At 40.8% G+C, this 15,337-nt stretch overlaps 2 protein-coding genes across 4 annotated transcripts in view; both read right to left on the bottom strand.

Moving 5' to 3' along the window:
• Positions 1-1,270: 1,270 nt before the first annotated feature.
• Positions 1,271-7,515, bottom strand: tubb2 (tubulin, beta 2A class IIa). The gene is made up of 4 exons (XM_079876105.1): positions 7,333-7,515; positions 6,766-6,874; positions 6,094-6,204; positions 1,271-2,852 (listed from the first exon to the last, which is right to left on the bottom strand). Exons 1-4 carry the CDS (start codon positions 7,387-7,389, stop codon positions 1,780-1,782), a joined length of 1,350 nt encoding a protein of 449 aa, XP_079732231.1. The 5' UTR covers positions 7,390-7,515; the 3' UTR covers positions 1,271-1,779.
• A 5,972-nt stretch (positions 7,516-13,487) lies between these two features.
• The window catches only part of LOC307161661 (solute carrier family 22 member 23), a 55,989-nt gene continuing 54,139 nt past the window's right edge, over positions 13,488-15,337 (bottom strand). For all 3 annotated transcript variants that reach the window (XM_079876529.1, XM_079876531.1, XM_079876530.1), the window contains one exon: positions 13,488-14,989. In XM_079876529.1, the coding sequence (XP_079732655.1) occupies positions 13,645-14,989 (1,345 nt within the window). In that variant the 3' untranslated portion in view covers positions 13,488-13,644. The remainder of the gene's footprint in view (positions 14,990-15,337) is intronic.

The raw sequence follows: 15,337 nt of genomic DNA, 5'->3' as shown, positions 1-15,337 counted from the left end.
AGGATGTTAAGAGGCTAAAAGCAGGTTTAGTACTTGCCCCATTGAAGTCAACAGGGTGCAAATTTTAAAAATAGAATAACTCGGTGTAGGCAACACCGATTTTTGTCGTTGTTCTCTGTATTGACAGCACTCCAAATGTACAAAAAAATGAGCTCAATGTTAAAATTGACCGGAGTTCTCCTTTAAATTTTTTTATTTGTCTTACTAAAATGCAATTTTATAGAATTTCTAGAGATTATACTCTTATGTGCATAAATGGACCAAGATAAACAAACCTCGTTTTGTGTTCAGACAGTTGAATTGAACTTTCTAGAACAAACGTTACTGGTGCTCGTCAGCTGTCACGACAATAGCAATCCTCCATAGGCTGGACCAAATTCTCGGTTTACCTTTGTGTCCTTTGTGTAGCCTCAATTGGTACACAGCTCATTTCTTGCTTACACGTTCATGGGCCATATCCGATCTGTGCCACATTGGAGGAAAAAGTGGGAATTGGGTCACTTAATCCGTGCAATGTGAATACAGCCATAGTCTGAAGCTAAAAAAATGGTATCCAACATAAACTGTGATTTTCTTTGAAATCTGTCAATTCAGACTGGCCGAAATCTGCAGAATGACTCTACCTTCGACTCCTCCAAACTGTAAATGGGGCAGAAAATCTGGGTGAAAGTCATAGTGTATTTTAATCCTCGCCTTTATAACTTGGAAATTTTATAATATGGTGGTAAACCAAAACTGTTACTTTGTTCCGGTAAAAAGGGAAACTCAACTAGTTGAATGTATAAAGGTGTGTGCATGTATTAAGAGAGCTTTCCCATTAACCTCCCCCCTTTTGCCATTGGTCAACAAACTGGTAGTTCTGCATATTATGCTGGAATTGAAGAAAAAATTTAACAAGCTTCAGCTTGGACCTGAACCTGGTTAAAAAAAGGTAAGAATAAATACAAAGTTTTGTCATGAAAATCTAGATGGTGCAGTCAATCACGTCATTCCCTATAGGGCACAGCTGATTGGTTCTTCTGTATCAGTAGCCAATGAGCTCGCAGCTCAGCCTTCAAATACTGGTCAGCAGGTGAGTTGGAGCTAAACTTTGCCGGCAAAGTGTCCCTAGAGTCGCAGGACTGGACACCCCTTGTTGTGACACTGTTTTTTTTTCTGTGTAAACCAGTAAAACCATTCTTTCGTAAATTATTTGAGTTGAATTTGTTATATTTGAGTTTCACAAATGAGAGCAATGAATGAATGTGTAAACTTGAATCGAACCATTTTTGACAAGAGACCGAGTAATTTTTATTAGTGACTTCTTTATTTTTTTTTAACATGGCAACTGCAGTTTGAAGCATATGTTACAAAACATATCGTAAGTTTACCTAAGATGGACTGATCGCTGTTCACTGAATGACCGTTCGCTTGTATCTTTTCTGAACATCAATTAAACACAATAGCACCTTTTGAATTATGATATAGCGGCACTGTTTTGCATTGCTATGGAATTTTTTTAGATAAACTAGATGCAAAGGTTTTGAAAACTACATGGGAAACCACATGGCTATCAGCTGTTTGGAGAGGCTGCTCACCGCAGAGCCAATGGGTGGAGTTTGACGTCCAGATCCCTCTCTCTGGACATAATAGGTGGAGCTTGAAGGTCCAGCCACACCCTAACCCTATCCCTAAACTTAATTCGGTTAAGCTCCACAGAGGTGAAGCCGGACTAGATCGAGTCCCACCCATTACTGGACGTCATCTGGCTCTGCGGCGAGCATCGCTTCGGGAGCTGACTCAATGACGAGCGTCCTCCTCCTCTTCAAGATCGTCCTCCTCATACTCGCCCACTTCATCCGCAGTGGCGTCTTGGTACTGCTGGTACTCGGAGACCAGGTCGTTCATGTTGCTCTCGGCCTCTGTGAACTCCATCTCATCCATTCCCTCGCCAGTGTACCAGTGCAGGAAAGCCTTGCGTCTGAACATGGCGGTGAACTGCTCTGAAATCCTGCGGAACAGCTCTTGGATGGCCGTGCTGTTGCCGATGAACGTGGCGGACATTTTGAGCCCGCGAGGTGGGATGTCGCAGACTGCGGTCTTGACGTTGTTGGGGATCCATTCCACGAAGTAGCTACTGTTCTTGTTCTGAACGCTCAGCATCTGCTCGTCCACCTCCTTCATGGACATGCGTCCACGGAAGATGGCAGCAACTGTGAGGTATCGTCCGTGGCGTGGGTCGCAGGCCGCCATCATGTTCTTGGCGTCGAACATCTGCTGCGTGAGCTCTGGCACTGAAAGGGCACGGTACTGCTGGCTTCCACGACTTGTCAGAGGAGCGAAACCAGGCATGAAGAAGTGGAGGCGAGGGAAGGGCACCATGTTGACGGCCAGCTTGCGCAAGTCGGCGTTAAGTTGACCGGGGAATCGCAGGCAAGTGGTGACCCCGCTCATGGTCGCCGAAACAAGGTGGTTCAGGTCGCCGTAAGTAGGAGTGGTGAGTTTGAGAGTGCGAAAGCAAATATCGTAGAGGGCTTCGTTGTCGATGCAGAAGGTCTCGTCGGTGTTCTCCACCAGTTGATGCACAGAGAGTGTCGCATTGTAGGGCTCCACCACTGTGTCGGACACTTTGGGTGAAGGCATGACGCTGAAAGTGTTCATGATCCGGTCGGGATACTCCTCGCGGATCTTGCTGATGAGGAGAGTGCCCATGCCGGAGCCGGTGCCCCCCCCCAGGGAGTGTGTGAGCTGGAAGCCCTGCAGGCAGTCGCAGTTCTCCGACTCCTTCCTCACCACGTCCAGCACTGAGTCCACCAACTCCGCTCCCTCTGTGTAGTGGCCTTTGGCCCAATTGTTCCCAGCTCCGCTTTGACCTGAAAGAAAGCCCATGTGTCCCAGTTTTAACTTGATAAAATCAATAACACTGACTTCAAGTATTGAGTTAAAGGGTTAGCTGAACCACAAATTAAGCCGGGTGCACACTGTGTGATTTATAATGGTCATTTACGATTGTTCCTTGTCAGACTGTACGAACCTGATCCTCACTGTAAAGGTGATGATACATGGGGCAACTTTTTGAGCAATATTGCTGGGCGATGTTGCTGAGCGATTGTTGTTTGGGCACTTTCACATTGAGAATGGGCAACATTGGCCAGCAACATTGCTCAAAGTTACCCAGTGTATCATCACCTTAAGTCATGTCACACTGTAAGATCTCAGTTGTTATTAATAAGAGACTGGATGACAGTCAAGACGCGTTGAAAACGGACGCACGTAAGAAAACTCGGCCGGAGTTTTACATCAATCGATGACATATTCAGTGACTATGAGCTGTGTTACACGCGAGATTGAAATGGTGGCTACAAAGAAATATCTAACGTTAATTTTGGTCACAGATTTTCTTGAAAAAACAAAGACAATTTGACGGTCGTCGTAGAAGTCACAGTGCAGGACTATGAGTCAAATCTTCTGCTACTGCCAGAATTTCGTCAGTGGTAAACTTTGATCGCAATGGTCATTAATCGGCTGTCGGTGAATATGTCAAACTATGGATCAAAAACTTCAGATTTTAGCCTAGGACAGAAGAATCTTTTAGGATTTGCAAAATTTGTCTCAGACGGCTAAATCGTGGCTAAAATTGCACAGTGTGCATCCGGCTTTAAGTGTCATTATTTACTCGCCCTCATGCTGTTGACTTTTCCCTCTGAGGAACACAAAATATACCCCAGAGTACTGTTTTTCAGTATGGGTATAAGGGTGGGCTGTTGAGCTTTGACAAGAACAGCACCATAAAAGTAGTCCATATAATATTCTCAACAATTACCACTTTACTGCTTTCCTAAGCCTAGATAATGATCTGAGATGTCATCGCTCTGCTGCAGAATTTCAACAGCATCAACATTGATTCTGTGTGATAATATTAGATCTAGAGTATGATTACGACGATGAGTAGGTCCTGACACGTGTCGTCTAACTCCAATAGAGTTCAGAATGTCTTTAAATGCCAATCCCAATGCATCTTTTTCGTTATCCACATGTATATTAAAATCACCAACAATTAGGACTTTATCTGCAGCCAATACGAACTCTGATAGAAAGTCCGCAAATTCTTTGATAAAGTCTGTATAGTGCCCTGGTGGCCTGTATACAGTAGCCAGCACAAATCTCAAACGTGATTTATCGTTTACACTAGATAGTGTTACATTAAGCACCAACACTTCAAAATAACTATATTTGAAACTAGACTTCTTAGTAATTCTGAAAATATTTCTATAAATTACAGCAACACCACCCCCTTTGCCTTTCAGACGAGGTTCATGTTTATAACAGTAATCTTGCGGGGTGGACTCATTTAAAGTAATGTAATCGTTTTAGCCAGGTTTCTGTCAAACACAGCACATCTAGGTTATTATCTGAAATCATATCATTAACAATGAAGTGTAAGGGATTGTATATTCAGCCACCTGAGCTTTATCATTTGCTCATATGTATTATATCTGTTTTTTATTTGTTGAACATCAATTAAATGTTTACCCTTGAATGGGTTTAGGAGTTTTTTGTATTTCCTAATTCAGGGAACAGACACAGTCTATATATGATGATAGCTAGGTGAAAGAGGCTCTATGTGATGGGATTTATCTGACCTTGGTGACGCGAGGCCGCTAGCAGACGGTCGGTTTAGCCAGTCTGTCTGCTTCCTGACCTGAGCCCCAGATTGTCATGTTTGAGCTCTAAGACTATGAGCCATATTACTAGAGAGAAGAGCAGCACCATCCCAGGAGGGATGAATACCATCTCTTTTCAACAGGTCAGGTCTGCCCCAAAAACTTTTCCAATTGTCTATGAATTCTATATTATTTTTGGTGGAAGGTGCAAAAATCTTTTCTTCCCAATCCGATCATCAAGTCTGATGTCATGCGTCACCATTTCAGGGTCCAAATAACAAACGGTACTAATAAACACGGCAACATTTTATTTTACAGTGTCCTTGTTACATACTGTATGTTACATGTACTTACCATAGTAATAACAGTAATAAATAACCCTATAGTAAGTGCATGTAGTTAATTAATATTACTCAGTACTTAAATTGATAATTACACTGTAGCAATGACACCTTAAAATAAAGGGTTATACTTTATTTTAAGGTGTCATTGTTACAGTGTAATTATATATTAGTACTGAGTAATATTAATTAACTACATGTACTTACTATAGGGTTAGGGTAGGATTAGGATTTGGTTTAGGGTTAGTTGCATGTAATTATGCATAATTTACTGTTAAGAAATTCGGAATACATGACGAACGGTACACTGGTTGCAAATGCTGCTGGGAATGGAATTTGGAAAATTCTTCAGTTTCAGGAATCATAATTTCAGTAATAATTGCAACCACATTCAGCTATAAAGCAGCTGTTCAGTGTGTTCATGTAGAAGCTGAAGAGATTTACGTCTAAAGAGAGGGAGGAGCCTCGAGCCCCGCCCATGTATTACGCCATGTCATGGACCAACTGCATGCACTTCGAAGGTTTTAAACAGTTTTTTGAAAAAACGTTGTGCTGGCAGGAGGTTTCAAACCACCGAAAGAAACTTCAAAAGGACTTTGTTTTGTCCAGATTTAGTTTGAAATGACGTCATTCATTCTTGGATTCTGCCTGAAGTGTATCTGGGCCTTAAGCATTTCAAAGTATACTTAATTGATATTGCGCATGAATGGATGAATTCAATGCATGCACACTTCCTAGTGGTCCTTCAATTTTGAGCATTCAATCACCAGCATGTCTGCATGCAAATGGCAGCAAAAAATAAAATGCATGCCCAGTATATTTTAATCTAATGACTGTGGATTGAGAAGTATGGCAGAGGGGAAGATTTTCAATGAATAACAAGCAAATTTCAGCCCGTTTATATAGCTTTAAATCTATTCTACAGCTTTAGAAGATGTGGAATTTTGCACACAAATTGTATTGTCTGCTTTTATGGTGCTTTTGGAGCTCAACATCTTCTGTCACGTAAGAAAAAGAGCACTGGATTCTGTAGATATTGTTTTTGTAAGCAACAAATTAGAATCTCGTAAATTCACAGATGTTCACAATCAAATACGTGATAAACATACCAAACACAAAATTATCTGGCCTGAAGATTTGTCCAAATGGGCCAGAGCGGACCGAGTCCATAGTGCCAGGCTCCAGGTCCACCAGGATGGCACGAGGGACATATTTGTTTCCTGTGAAATAAAATAGGCTTGGTGTAAAAACATACAAAGTATGGAACAAAAAGAAAAGAAAAAATCCAACCTAAAACCAAGATCCAGAGCTTCTATTCAAATTAATGAAATACAAAAGGGGCATTAAATGCATTATTTTTTTTATAAATTAATTTAATATATGCATAATTGAATACCCCGTCTACCCTGACCTCATGTCTGTCTAGTAAATGCTGACCCTGGTAAACCGCAGAGTCATCCATCTTCATACCCTGCTCCACCCTTTTATTGACATCAGCAGCTACAGATCTACTCCTCTCTCCAGAAACACAAAGACACGTCTGGGTGCTGTTGAATGATTGTGCTAATACCCCACAATCTTTAAATAACGCAATCTGATGTTCGATTTCAAATCTGTAATGTCGCCTATAAGAAGGAGGTCAGACGGGCTTCTGAAATAGTCAATAACTGACAGCTGCAGTCTATGATCAGGGGACCAGAGCTGGGAAAACTGACCATCTGGACACCGTGACCCAAAAAATACATGCAAAACTCATAGAAAAAAGCAGATATCTGACTTACCAGACGCCTCATTGTAATACACACTTATCCTCTCCAGCTGCAGTTCACTGTCACCTTGATAACTGCCAGTGGGATCAATGCCGTGTTCATCACTGATCACCTCCCAGAACTGAAACGCAGGGATGAGAATGCAGGTTTAATGCTGTGAGATGACGCACTCTGTTATTGATAATGCAGGTTTAATGCTGAATAGATGTGCAGTTGTGAAATGAGCACACTGATGATGATAAAGCAGGTTTAATGCTGTGAAATGAGCACACTGATGATGATAAAGCAGGTTTAATGCTGTGAAATGAGCACACTGATGATGATGATAAAGCAGGTTTAGAGGTGAATAGATGTGTGGTTGTGAATGACGCACACTGCGGCTCTCTCAGCACAGGAGCCAGTGAGGGTCTGCTCACCACACCCATGCAGGACACATGATGCCACTAAACACAATAGCCTTCACGATGTTCATGCGTACAGCAAAATGAGCACGTTTCTTTTCACTCCATCTTTTGCAATAGAAGGTAAAATTACAGTCTAATAAAAACTCTGAGATATGAACACAAGGCTATATCTTACCTTGGCACCGATCTGGTTGCCGCACTGGCCGGCCTGGATATGAACGATCTCCCTCATGGTGCTCAGCTGTGTGTGTGATGCTGGAAGGATGCTCTGTGTGTGTGTGTGTGTCCCTGCAGCTGATGCGACTCTGCCTCTCGATCTGAGATCTTCTCCACTCTCAGCTTTATCTCTCTCGCTCTCAGCCAATCAGGAGCCGCGGGTTTGATGCAGTGGAAGTGCTGCAGCAGCGCGTGCGCGTGCGCGTGTCACTCGTGCTCTGTGACGCGTTCGACGCGAGCGTTCCAAATGCTGAGTCAACGCTTACGACAGAACGCACGCGCCTGCCACATAATATTAAATTAGTTCATTACTAAACAAGTTGTAATCCTAGTTTTTTTTTCTAGTCAACACTCTAAACGCATATGTATTTGTTTACTCCCAATTCTTTCCTGCAGAGGGCAGCGAGACTCCACGGAGACTGTAAAGCCACTACTGTAGATCCAGACACTCAAATAAAGAAATCAACAGTCATAACTTTAATCACTTGGCAATAACATACATTTTACATGCTTAGCCACGTGGAGGAGCAGCTTATAGGTTTTAAATCGATTGCTCTAAATTAGTTATTTTTACTCAACGTTGCCCAAAAAGTCATTAAGTGTTTAATAGTATTTTGTGATAAAATAAAAGGAAATTGTAAACATGGAATAAATGTATAAAACTCTTTTGTGATGGGCTACTATGGCAAATAATAGTTTTATTCCCTGACAGCAATATGGTGTCGGCCCACATCTGGTATGTGAGGAATCCACGTGTACCAGATGTGGGCCGGATCTGGGCCGACTCTATGTTGCTGTGTGGGTTTTTACACAAAATTTCCAACATGACTCCATAAATGGAAGGTTTCTCCCAGTGATGATGATGATGAGGAGGAGGAGGAGGATGAGGATGACAGTGCATTGCACAGAACACTGTAAACTCTGCACATAATCATTGTTCTGGTCAGACATACATACAGTTGGGCAGCTGAAGGTGTAAAGCAAGTCTGTTGCTGTGTTGCTGTCTGGGACTGGATTTCGTGGAGCAAGTGGGTCGAATGATAGACTGTCATTTATTAGGGCACTTGTCCCCTTTATGGTGTTACAGCTCTGACCGACAAATGAACATCTACAGCACTGAACAAGCGTGTTTGGACTGTTATCCATCGGTTGAAATGTCACTGTTTCCCTGAGATGCTGAAACTACACACAGCTAGTGTGTGAAGAGGAGCATGAATATTTAATGAGACATTTTTGACATTCTAGTATGGAAATTTCTGATCCCTTTCAGAATTACAACTGTGAAACTTCACGTAACCCAGGAGGTACAGCAGGCCTTAACCATGGGGTTAAGAACAGTGTGACATGCAGTTTATTAAACCAGGGGAAGATCCACTCTTTCAGAATGAGTTGTTCTGGACTAACGAGTGCAACCGTTGGGCTGCCGGATGTAATGCTGAAGATGAACTTAAAGGGGAACATTTTCCTTGATCCTTTGGCATTTGTTATTGTACTCTAAACAGGGATGGGCCGTGTTTCAGTGTTCCTCTTTATTCGGCGTCTGATCTCCTGTATCAACTAGTTCAGGCCGGCCGAGCCCAGCTTTCATGAGCCGCAGCTGTACGACGCCATCCATCATGGATTCCACACATACCAGATGTGAGCCGGATCTGGGCCGACACTATGTTACTCTGTGGAGCCTAATTTTAAGCCATTATACCACCCCTTTAAACATTCCTACTGCTTGCTTTCTGGGTGATATGACGAAATATATTTCGTGGAATTGATTAACTTCTATATCGTTTATATAACACGTATGCATATCTGTGCAGCTTTTAGTGCTTTTAGTTACTGACACATTAGCGCGATAATAAACATGAAACGAACGAGTAATACAGAATGGGACATGCTTGATATTAAAGAGTTATTAAAAGTGCAATATGCCACAAAACAGAACTTGAATGCAGTATTCGCACACTGACCGGCAGTTTTCTGTGTGCGGTTTAATGTTTAAATAGATACAAAATTATGTGAAAATCTGAGTATTCATGTAAATATAGCCAGTTTATGTCTTGAGTGAAGGTAAACCGTCGGGAGAATTGGATGTGTAAGTATATTGGATCAGTGCATTCGCTCTTAAAGTGACAGCAGCCTAATAAACCTGCTGAGGTCGTCATTAATGTTAATCAATCAACAAAAGACAAAGAGAACATCACTCACTGCTCTAGACTGAATAACTTTAATAGTGTTAATAAATATCAGTGTGTATTTAATTCATACAGTGAAGATTATGCAGTGTTTCATTTTACATTTCGTAACTTTATTCGATTTCTATATTAGTTCTTACTGTTAGGTAGACCTACCTGAAAAACATAACACTCCTTATCTTTGTTCTGTTGTATTTATTTGTCCTATTGCTTGTCATTTGTTTCTTTGTATTTATATTATTACTGACTGTTTAATTGTCGTCAATAGTTGCTTGAGAAGGTTTTACTTACATTAGTTAGTCTAGTATTAGTTTTTGCAGTTGTATCGAAACTGGTATTGAGAATAGTGAAATTTCACTGGTATCCAAAATGTTGGTATCGTAGCACCACGTTTCTATATATACATGTATATATATATATATATATATATATATATATATATATATATATATATATATATAAAAGACTATATCATGATATTTTTGTTACTGTGAAACTCACTCATTTTGTGATGCAAGATTTTGGACATATCGCCCATCCCTACTAGTTTTTATTTTTATTTTAAACACATTTGTGCCCACCTCTGTGAGTGAGCATTCATTGCATTTGTTGCAAAATAAATAAAATAATAATGTAACATTGTCTGTAAATCAATATTTTTTACCACTGAAATTGTATGCTGATTCAAATGCAGTAAATCCTGAGGCATTCTCAGCTGTTCGGAGAAACCTGGTCCCATACAGAACAAAACTGCTGACTGATTATTCTGGATTACAGATATATAATCTATAATAGACTTCTGTAAACTATTTTATCAGCCAACATATTTACACATCCATCAGTAATTAAATAAATAAATATCTCAACAAATATATTTTATTCATTAAAGTATATTACGACACATACAACTTTATATACAAGTGCATTATGTATGTTAAAAAATGTACATGAAATCCAAAACAATCAATTGTTTGACATTCATCCTCTTGCCTGTGCTCTTGGAGCGAGGCATACATTCTCAGGCAATACCTGTATTAAATACCCTTGTCAATGAGGTATATTCTCAAGATATCACAAATTTGAATTTGGAAGAGTTTACATTGACTAGCTAAAATTCAGTTTTCTAGGTCAAACCGAGTCACAGATGACAGATCTGGTTACAGATGACAGATCATGTTTTGGCTTCACCACAATTAGTTCTTATAAAATCTGAAAGAGGTTACAAAAAAATATACTAACTGTAAAAGAGGTAAATTTATAGTGGTTGATCCACCCTAGACCGCAACATAGTGTCGGCCCAGATCTGGCCCACATCCGGTACACATGGATTCCACACGGCCCGGATGTGGGCCGACACCATGTTGCTGTCTGGGACACAATGTGAAGAATACAGTACCTCAGCAATTTAGCATTAAACACTGCACTATTTATTCCCATTGACAGCCGACCTTTACATGCTATGCGCACAAGTCTAGCATGTCAAGTGGTGCTACTTGAAAACAAGTTGTGTGTCCCAATTCAGAGGCTGCATCCTTCGAAGGATTACATGGGTCTCGATTATGAGAGGATCGTCACAATATAGCTTTCTTAAGTGTAGTCATAGTATTAGATTTGAACTATGACATACAGTATATAACCTGTTCAATTAGAGCTGTGTAGCGTGTAGGAAACATTTTGTTTGTGATCCGATTTGACCCTAATGAAAAACTCTTAATGTCTAGTGGAGTGTCAAATAATGAGTGGAGGAACAGATGAACTTAATGCTAAGTTTGGTTTAATAGAGGAGAGTTGGGTCAAAAAAGTAAATGAACACAAGTACTTCTAGCTACACAAGCTCAGTTTCATGTGTCATTGTATTGTGTTAATCTTGACACATTGAGAACACAAGTATACACTATAGCAGACAGTAGATTCAAGTCTTCAGGTGAGTTTTCTCTTTTAGATCAACTTCTGTCATGGCAAATCAACACTTTGAAGACAATCTTGCTCAGAGAGTTAGATTTTATATGTTTGAAGCTACCTGAATGACATTGTACAACATAACACATAATGTTAATAACATTGTACAACATAATACATGTGGCTTAATGGCACAAGCATTGAAGGTAACTCTATTGCTCTCAAGTATTGAGGTGTTACTCATGCACAACCAGTCGTTCACTTCAGTATTTGCACACTTACATAAAGTATTTTTCTCACAAAGTTCTTGGCTAGGTTCATTGAATGACTGAATAGTCTGGATTTCTACTTTTAAAAACAAGAGTCTTTGAGATTCGTCCAAAGTGTTTGAGGCAAAACAAAGCCAAATCAATCACGCTAACGAATCAGATTGGAAATGAAAAATGGAAAAGTGTAATGTTTCATATCAAATGTAACAAGATATCCTGAATAGCTAACCAGGAATACAGTAGTGAAAGCTAAAGGAGGTCACCAGATAGAAGAAGGCCATCATATGTTTGATAAGAAAATGCCCCTGTCCTTGGAATAACAAAACACAAAGTAAAAAATAATCTTTTTAAAAAGTTTTACATACTGTAGGGCCATAATACTTTTTATTGAAGATAAAAAGAAACTAAATGTTAGCTGGATTGATTAAAAATATCCCACAATCATTGGAATAATCCAAGTTATCCAAAGTAATGTTGCATTTTGTGCCAAGTACAGGTTTAGATCCATATTTCTTAATGAAATTTTCTTCCAGTAGTTTTATCCTTGATCACGGCCAACTGTTGCCAAACTTACAAATAAGCATGATACAACATTTAAGGGGACAATTTCAGACATCAAAAAATTATTATTTAATATTAATGCTCTTTACTGTGATTAAGCATACAAAAAAAAAAAAAAAGAGATTTGAAATGATTTAAACTCATATGGGTCGCATATTGTAAAGACATTATTGCTGTGAGTATAAAGTGACCACAAATGAAAGATGACAATTGTACACATTCCTTAAAATTCATATTTGTTCTCATTACTTTGAAATCATTCATTGAAAGTTTCATTTTAGATGTTCACATGCTTTTTTTGTCATTGTGAACGATAAAGTGCCACATACATTTACACAGACATGGTAACAAAATACCAATGGGCGTACACTCATTGATACAGACAACATAACCTTTTTTTTTTTTTTTTTTAAGTAAAGCAGTCAGTACCACTGTACATCAGTACCACAATAGCATAAATTACAAAACTTTTTCACATTCACAATAAGTCTGTTGCCTACACTTGATTGAGTGTATCGTGGGTCGCTCAGACAGCGTTACACAGCCATGAAGTCTCATCTGTATTCCTCAAAATAATTTTTTCCCCACCAGAATCAGCGATTAGCTCAACCAAAACATATTAGCTTAATAAAACATACCACACGTATACCATTGAGCAGTCTCTGTGCAAGTATCTATTTTACAACAGGTTTGAAAATATGCGTATGGTTCGTCACATATACTTCCCGAACATGAACTGCTTATTTGACACCTAATTTATAGAGGTATTTGCCATTCACTTCAGGACAACATCGGCAAACATTCCCAGCGTTAAATATACACTGTTGGGTTTTTGAGAAATTTCCCTTTGATACTGGACCTCACGGATGCTGTATTCCCACCTGAATACAGCAACTTCATTCCAGTCAATTAATTACAGAACATTACTCACATTTGATCCTAAATGTTAATTACTATCAAACAAGCGTTTATGAGTAAGCCTAACCACTAGACTACATGGAATTCCAGAGTAACTCAAGTAAGAACTTGACACTATTGTTCTTAGCGTTTTTAATAATAGAAGCTCAATGATAATAACGCATGGAATTTTGGATCTAGCTGCCCCAAAAAAGCAGATACTGGCACCACAGTAAGAAGGCTTGGAAACCAAGGGAGAGTAAAAACCCTTTGCGCATGGTCGTTCCCTTTCAGTCAAATCCTTTTATTCCTTCTCCTTGCTTCGCCATTCTCGGGTCATGGCTGCTGGAAAATAACAATACTTCTAACAATGCCTCCCCACGGCAAGAACTGCTTCTTGATAAGAAGCAGCAAGAATAATAAGGCTGCCCATCAAGCCATGTGGAGCGAATGTGTCCGTCATGAAGACGTCTCCCCACTGGTTTCCGTGATGTTCAAGTCAGCGTCTGTAGGAATACCTGAGTCGATAGGCGAGGAAACGGTCAAGTCCGCCATGAGCGGGTGGTCAGATGCTGTAACAGAGTCCGTGCTCGTGGCACGAGGTGCCGTTGAATCCACAGTGGCATGAAGAGTAGTGCCACTACCTAAAGACTCCAGTGGAGCTGGTGAAGGGGGACCAGATCCTATGGAGTTCATCACAGGTGGAGCAACTAAGTGTAACAAGGGAGTGCCGGAATCTATGGGTGAAGAGGCTGGGATGCCATTCACTTGACCAGATGGGTCTAGTACTGGTGATAATGAGAGTTGTGTTGGGGAAGGGGCTAGAATATCAGAGACTAGGTTAACTGGAGAGTCTATTGAGGAAGAGGGAGGAATGTCATTTAAAGACTGATTGGGTGATTGTCCAGTGGATGTAGGTGATGGATCAGACAGGTTAATGGTGCAGAGAGGAATGGCGTTGTCTAATGGGGAGGGCGCTGTCAGGTGTACGCTAGAGTCGCTGAGAAGCGGTGGTGAAGAAGAAGGAGGACCTGACGAGCCCACTTCTACTTGGATGTTGCAATCATTAGCCCCTGGTAAGGGAAACTCCGAAGCAAGAGGAATAGCTTTATCTACAAATGTAGGAGTTTGGATTTGGGTCGATAAGGGAGAGGCATGACTGTTAAACAAAGAGGAGTCCGCAGGGGAAGAAGACAGAAGAGTTAGGACAACATCAGGAGGGGATTCTGTTTTAGACAAGTGAATAGTAATTGGCGTAGAGGTGTTAGGGATAGAGGCCAGGAGAGGATCCTCGGCAGACGACTCCGGAGTGGTTGCAGATTTGGGATACTCCTCGATGGTTTGCTTGGGCTCTTGGGCAGAAGTCAAGGTCTTCATGCTGAATATCTCTACCTGACCCGTGACTTGCTGGACAGGGGCATCATTGAGCATGTTAAGATCGATGGCGGATGAGGCAGTGGAGTCCATTGTGGAAATGGCGGTGGCGGCTGCTTCGTGGAGAGGCGTGTCGCCGACCCTTGCGTACTCACGGCTGTCGGACTTGGTCAGCAGAAGGCGTTGCTCCCCTGGCTTGCGATGTGGCAGTAACGGTGGGCGTGTGTAACTTTCAGCATCCGCTAATGTTTCTGGTAGGGGTTGGTTGCGCGTCTCTGGCAGCAGCAAGATGCAAATGATGCAGATGAGAGTGCAGCAGGCGAAAATGATATGATGCAGAAAATAGCCTTTCTGGTTATGCAGCTCCATGATGGGGGCTGTCAGCATGCCGAAACCAGCGCTGGCCAGGACCAGGCCGAGCCCTCCGCCCCTATACAGCACACAAAAGCACAAGGTTAGGGGGATATTCATCTTATTTTACCGTAAGATGGGTGCGGCCATTTGCAAATTGAATGTGTCTGGCTTCCGGTGTCATCTCGTAAATGCTTGTCATGCTGCTTCATATTGCAAACATATTATTTTAACTTTTTCCTGCCAGCATTTTTAAAACAAGTGACCAGTCACCACCAGCATTTTTGGTCATTTTCACAAAACTTTCATGGCCCTCAGTATATTTAGCTGAGCATGCGATATATATTAAAAGAAAGAAAGGGGGGGTATCCTAGTGATTGCGCTGTCTCTTCATTCATTCTGTTTTTTAAATCAACACTTGAATATG

This window comes from Squalius cephalus (assembly GCF_949319135.1).
Source record: "Squalius cephalus genome assembly, chromosome: 7".
Lineage (NCBI taxonomy): Eukaryota > Metazoa > Chordata > Actinopteri > Cypriniformes > Leuciscidae > Squalius > Squalius cephalus.
Note: the sequence above shows the minus strand (reverse complement) of the source record. Positions and strands in the feature narration are given on the sequence as shown.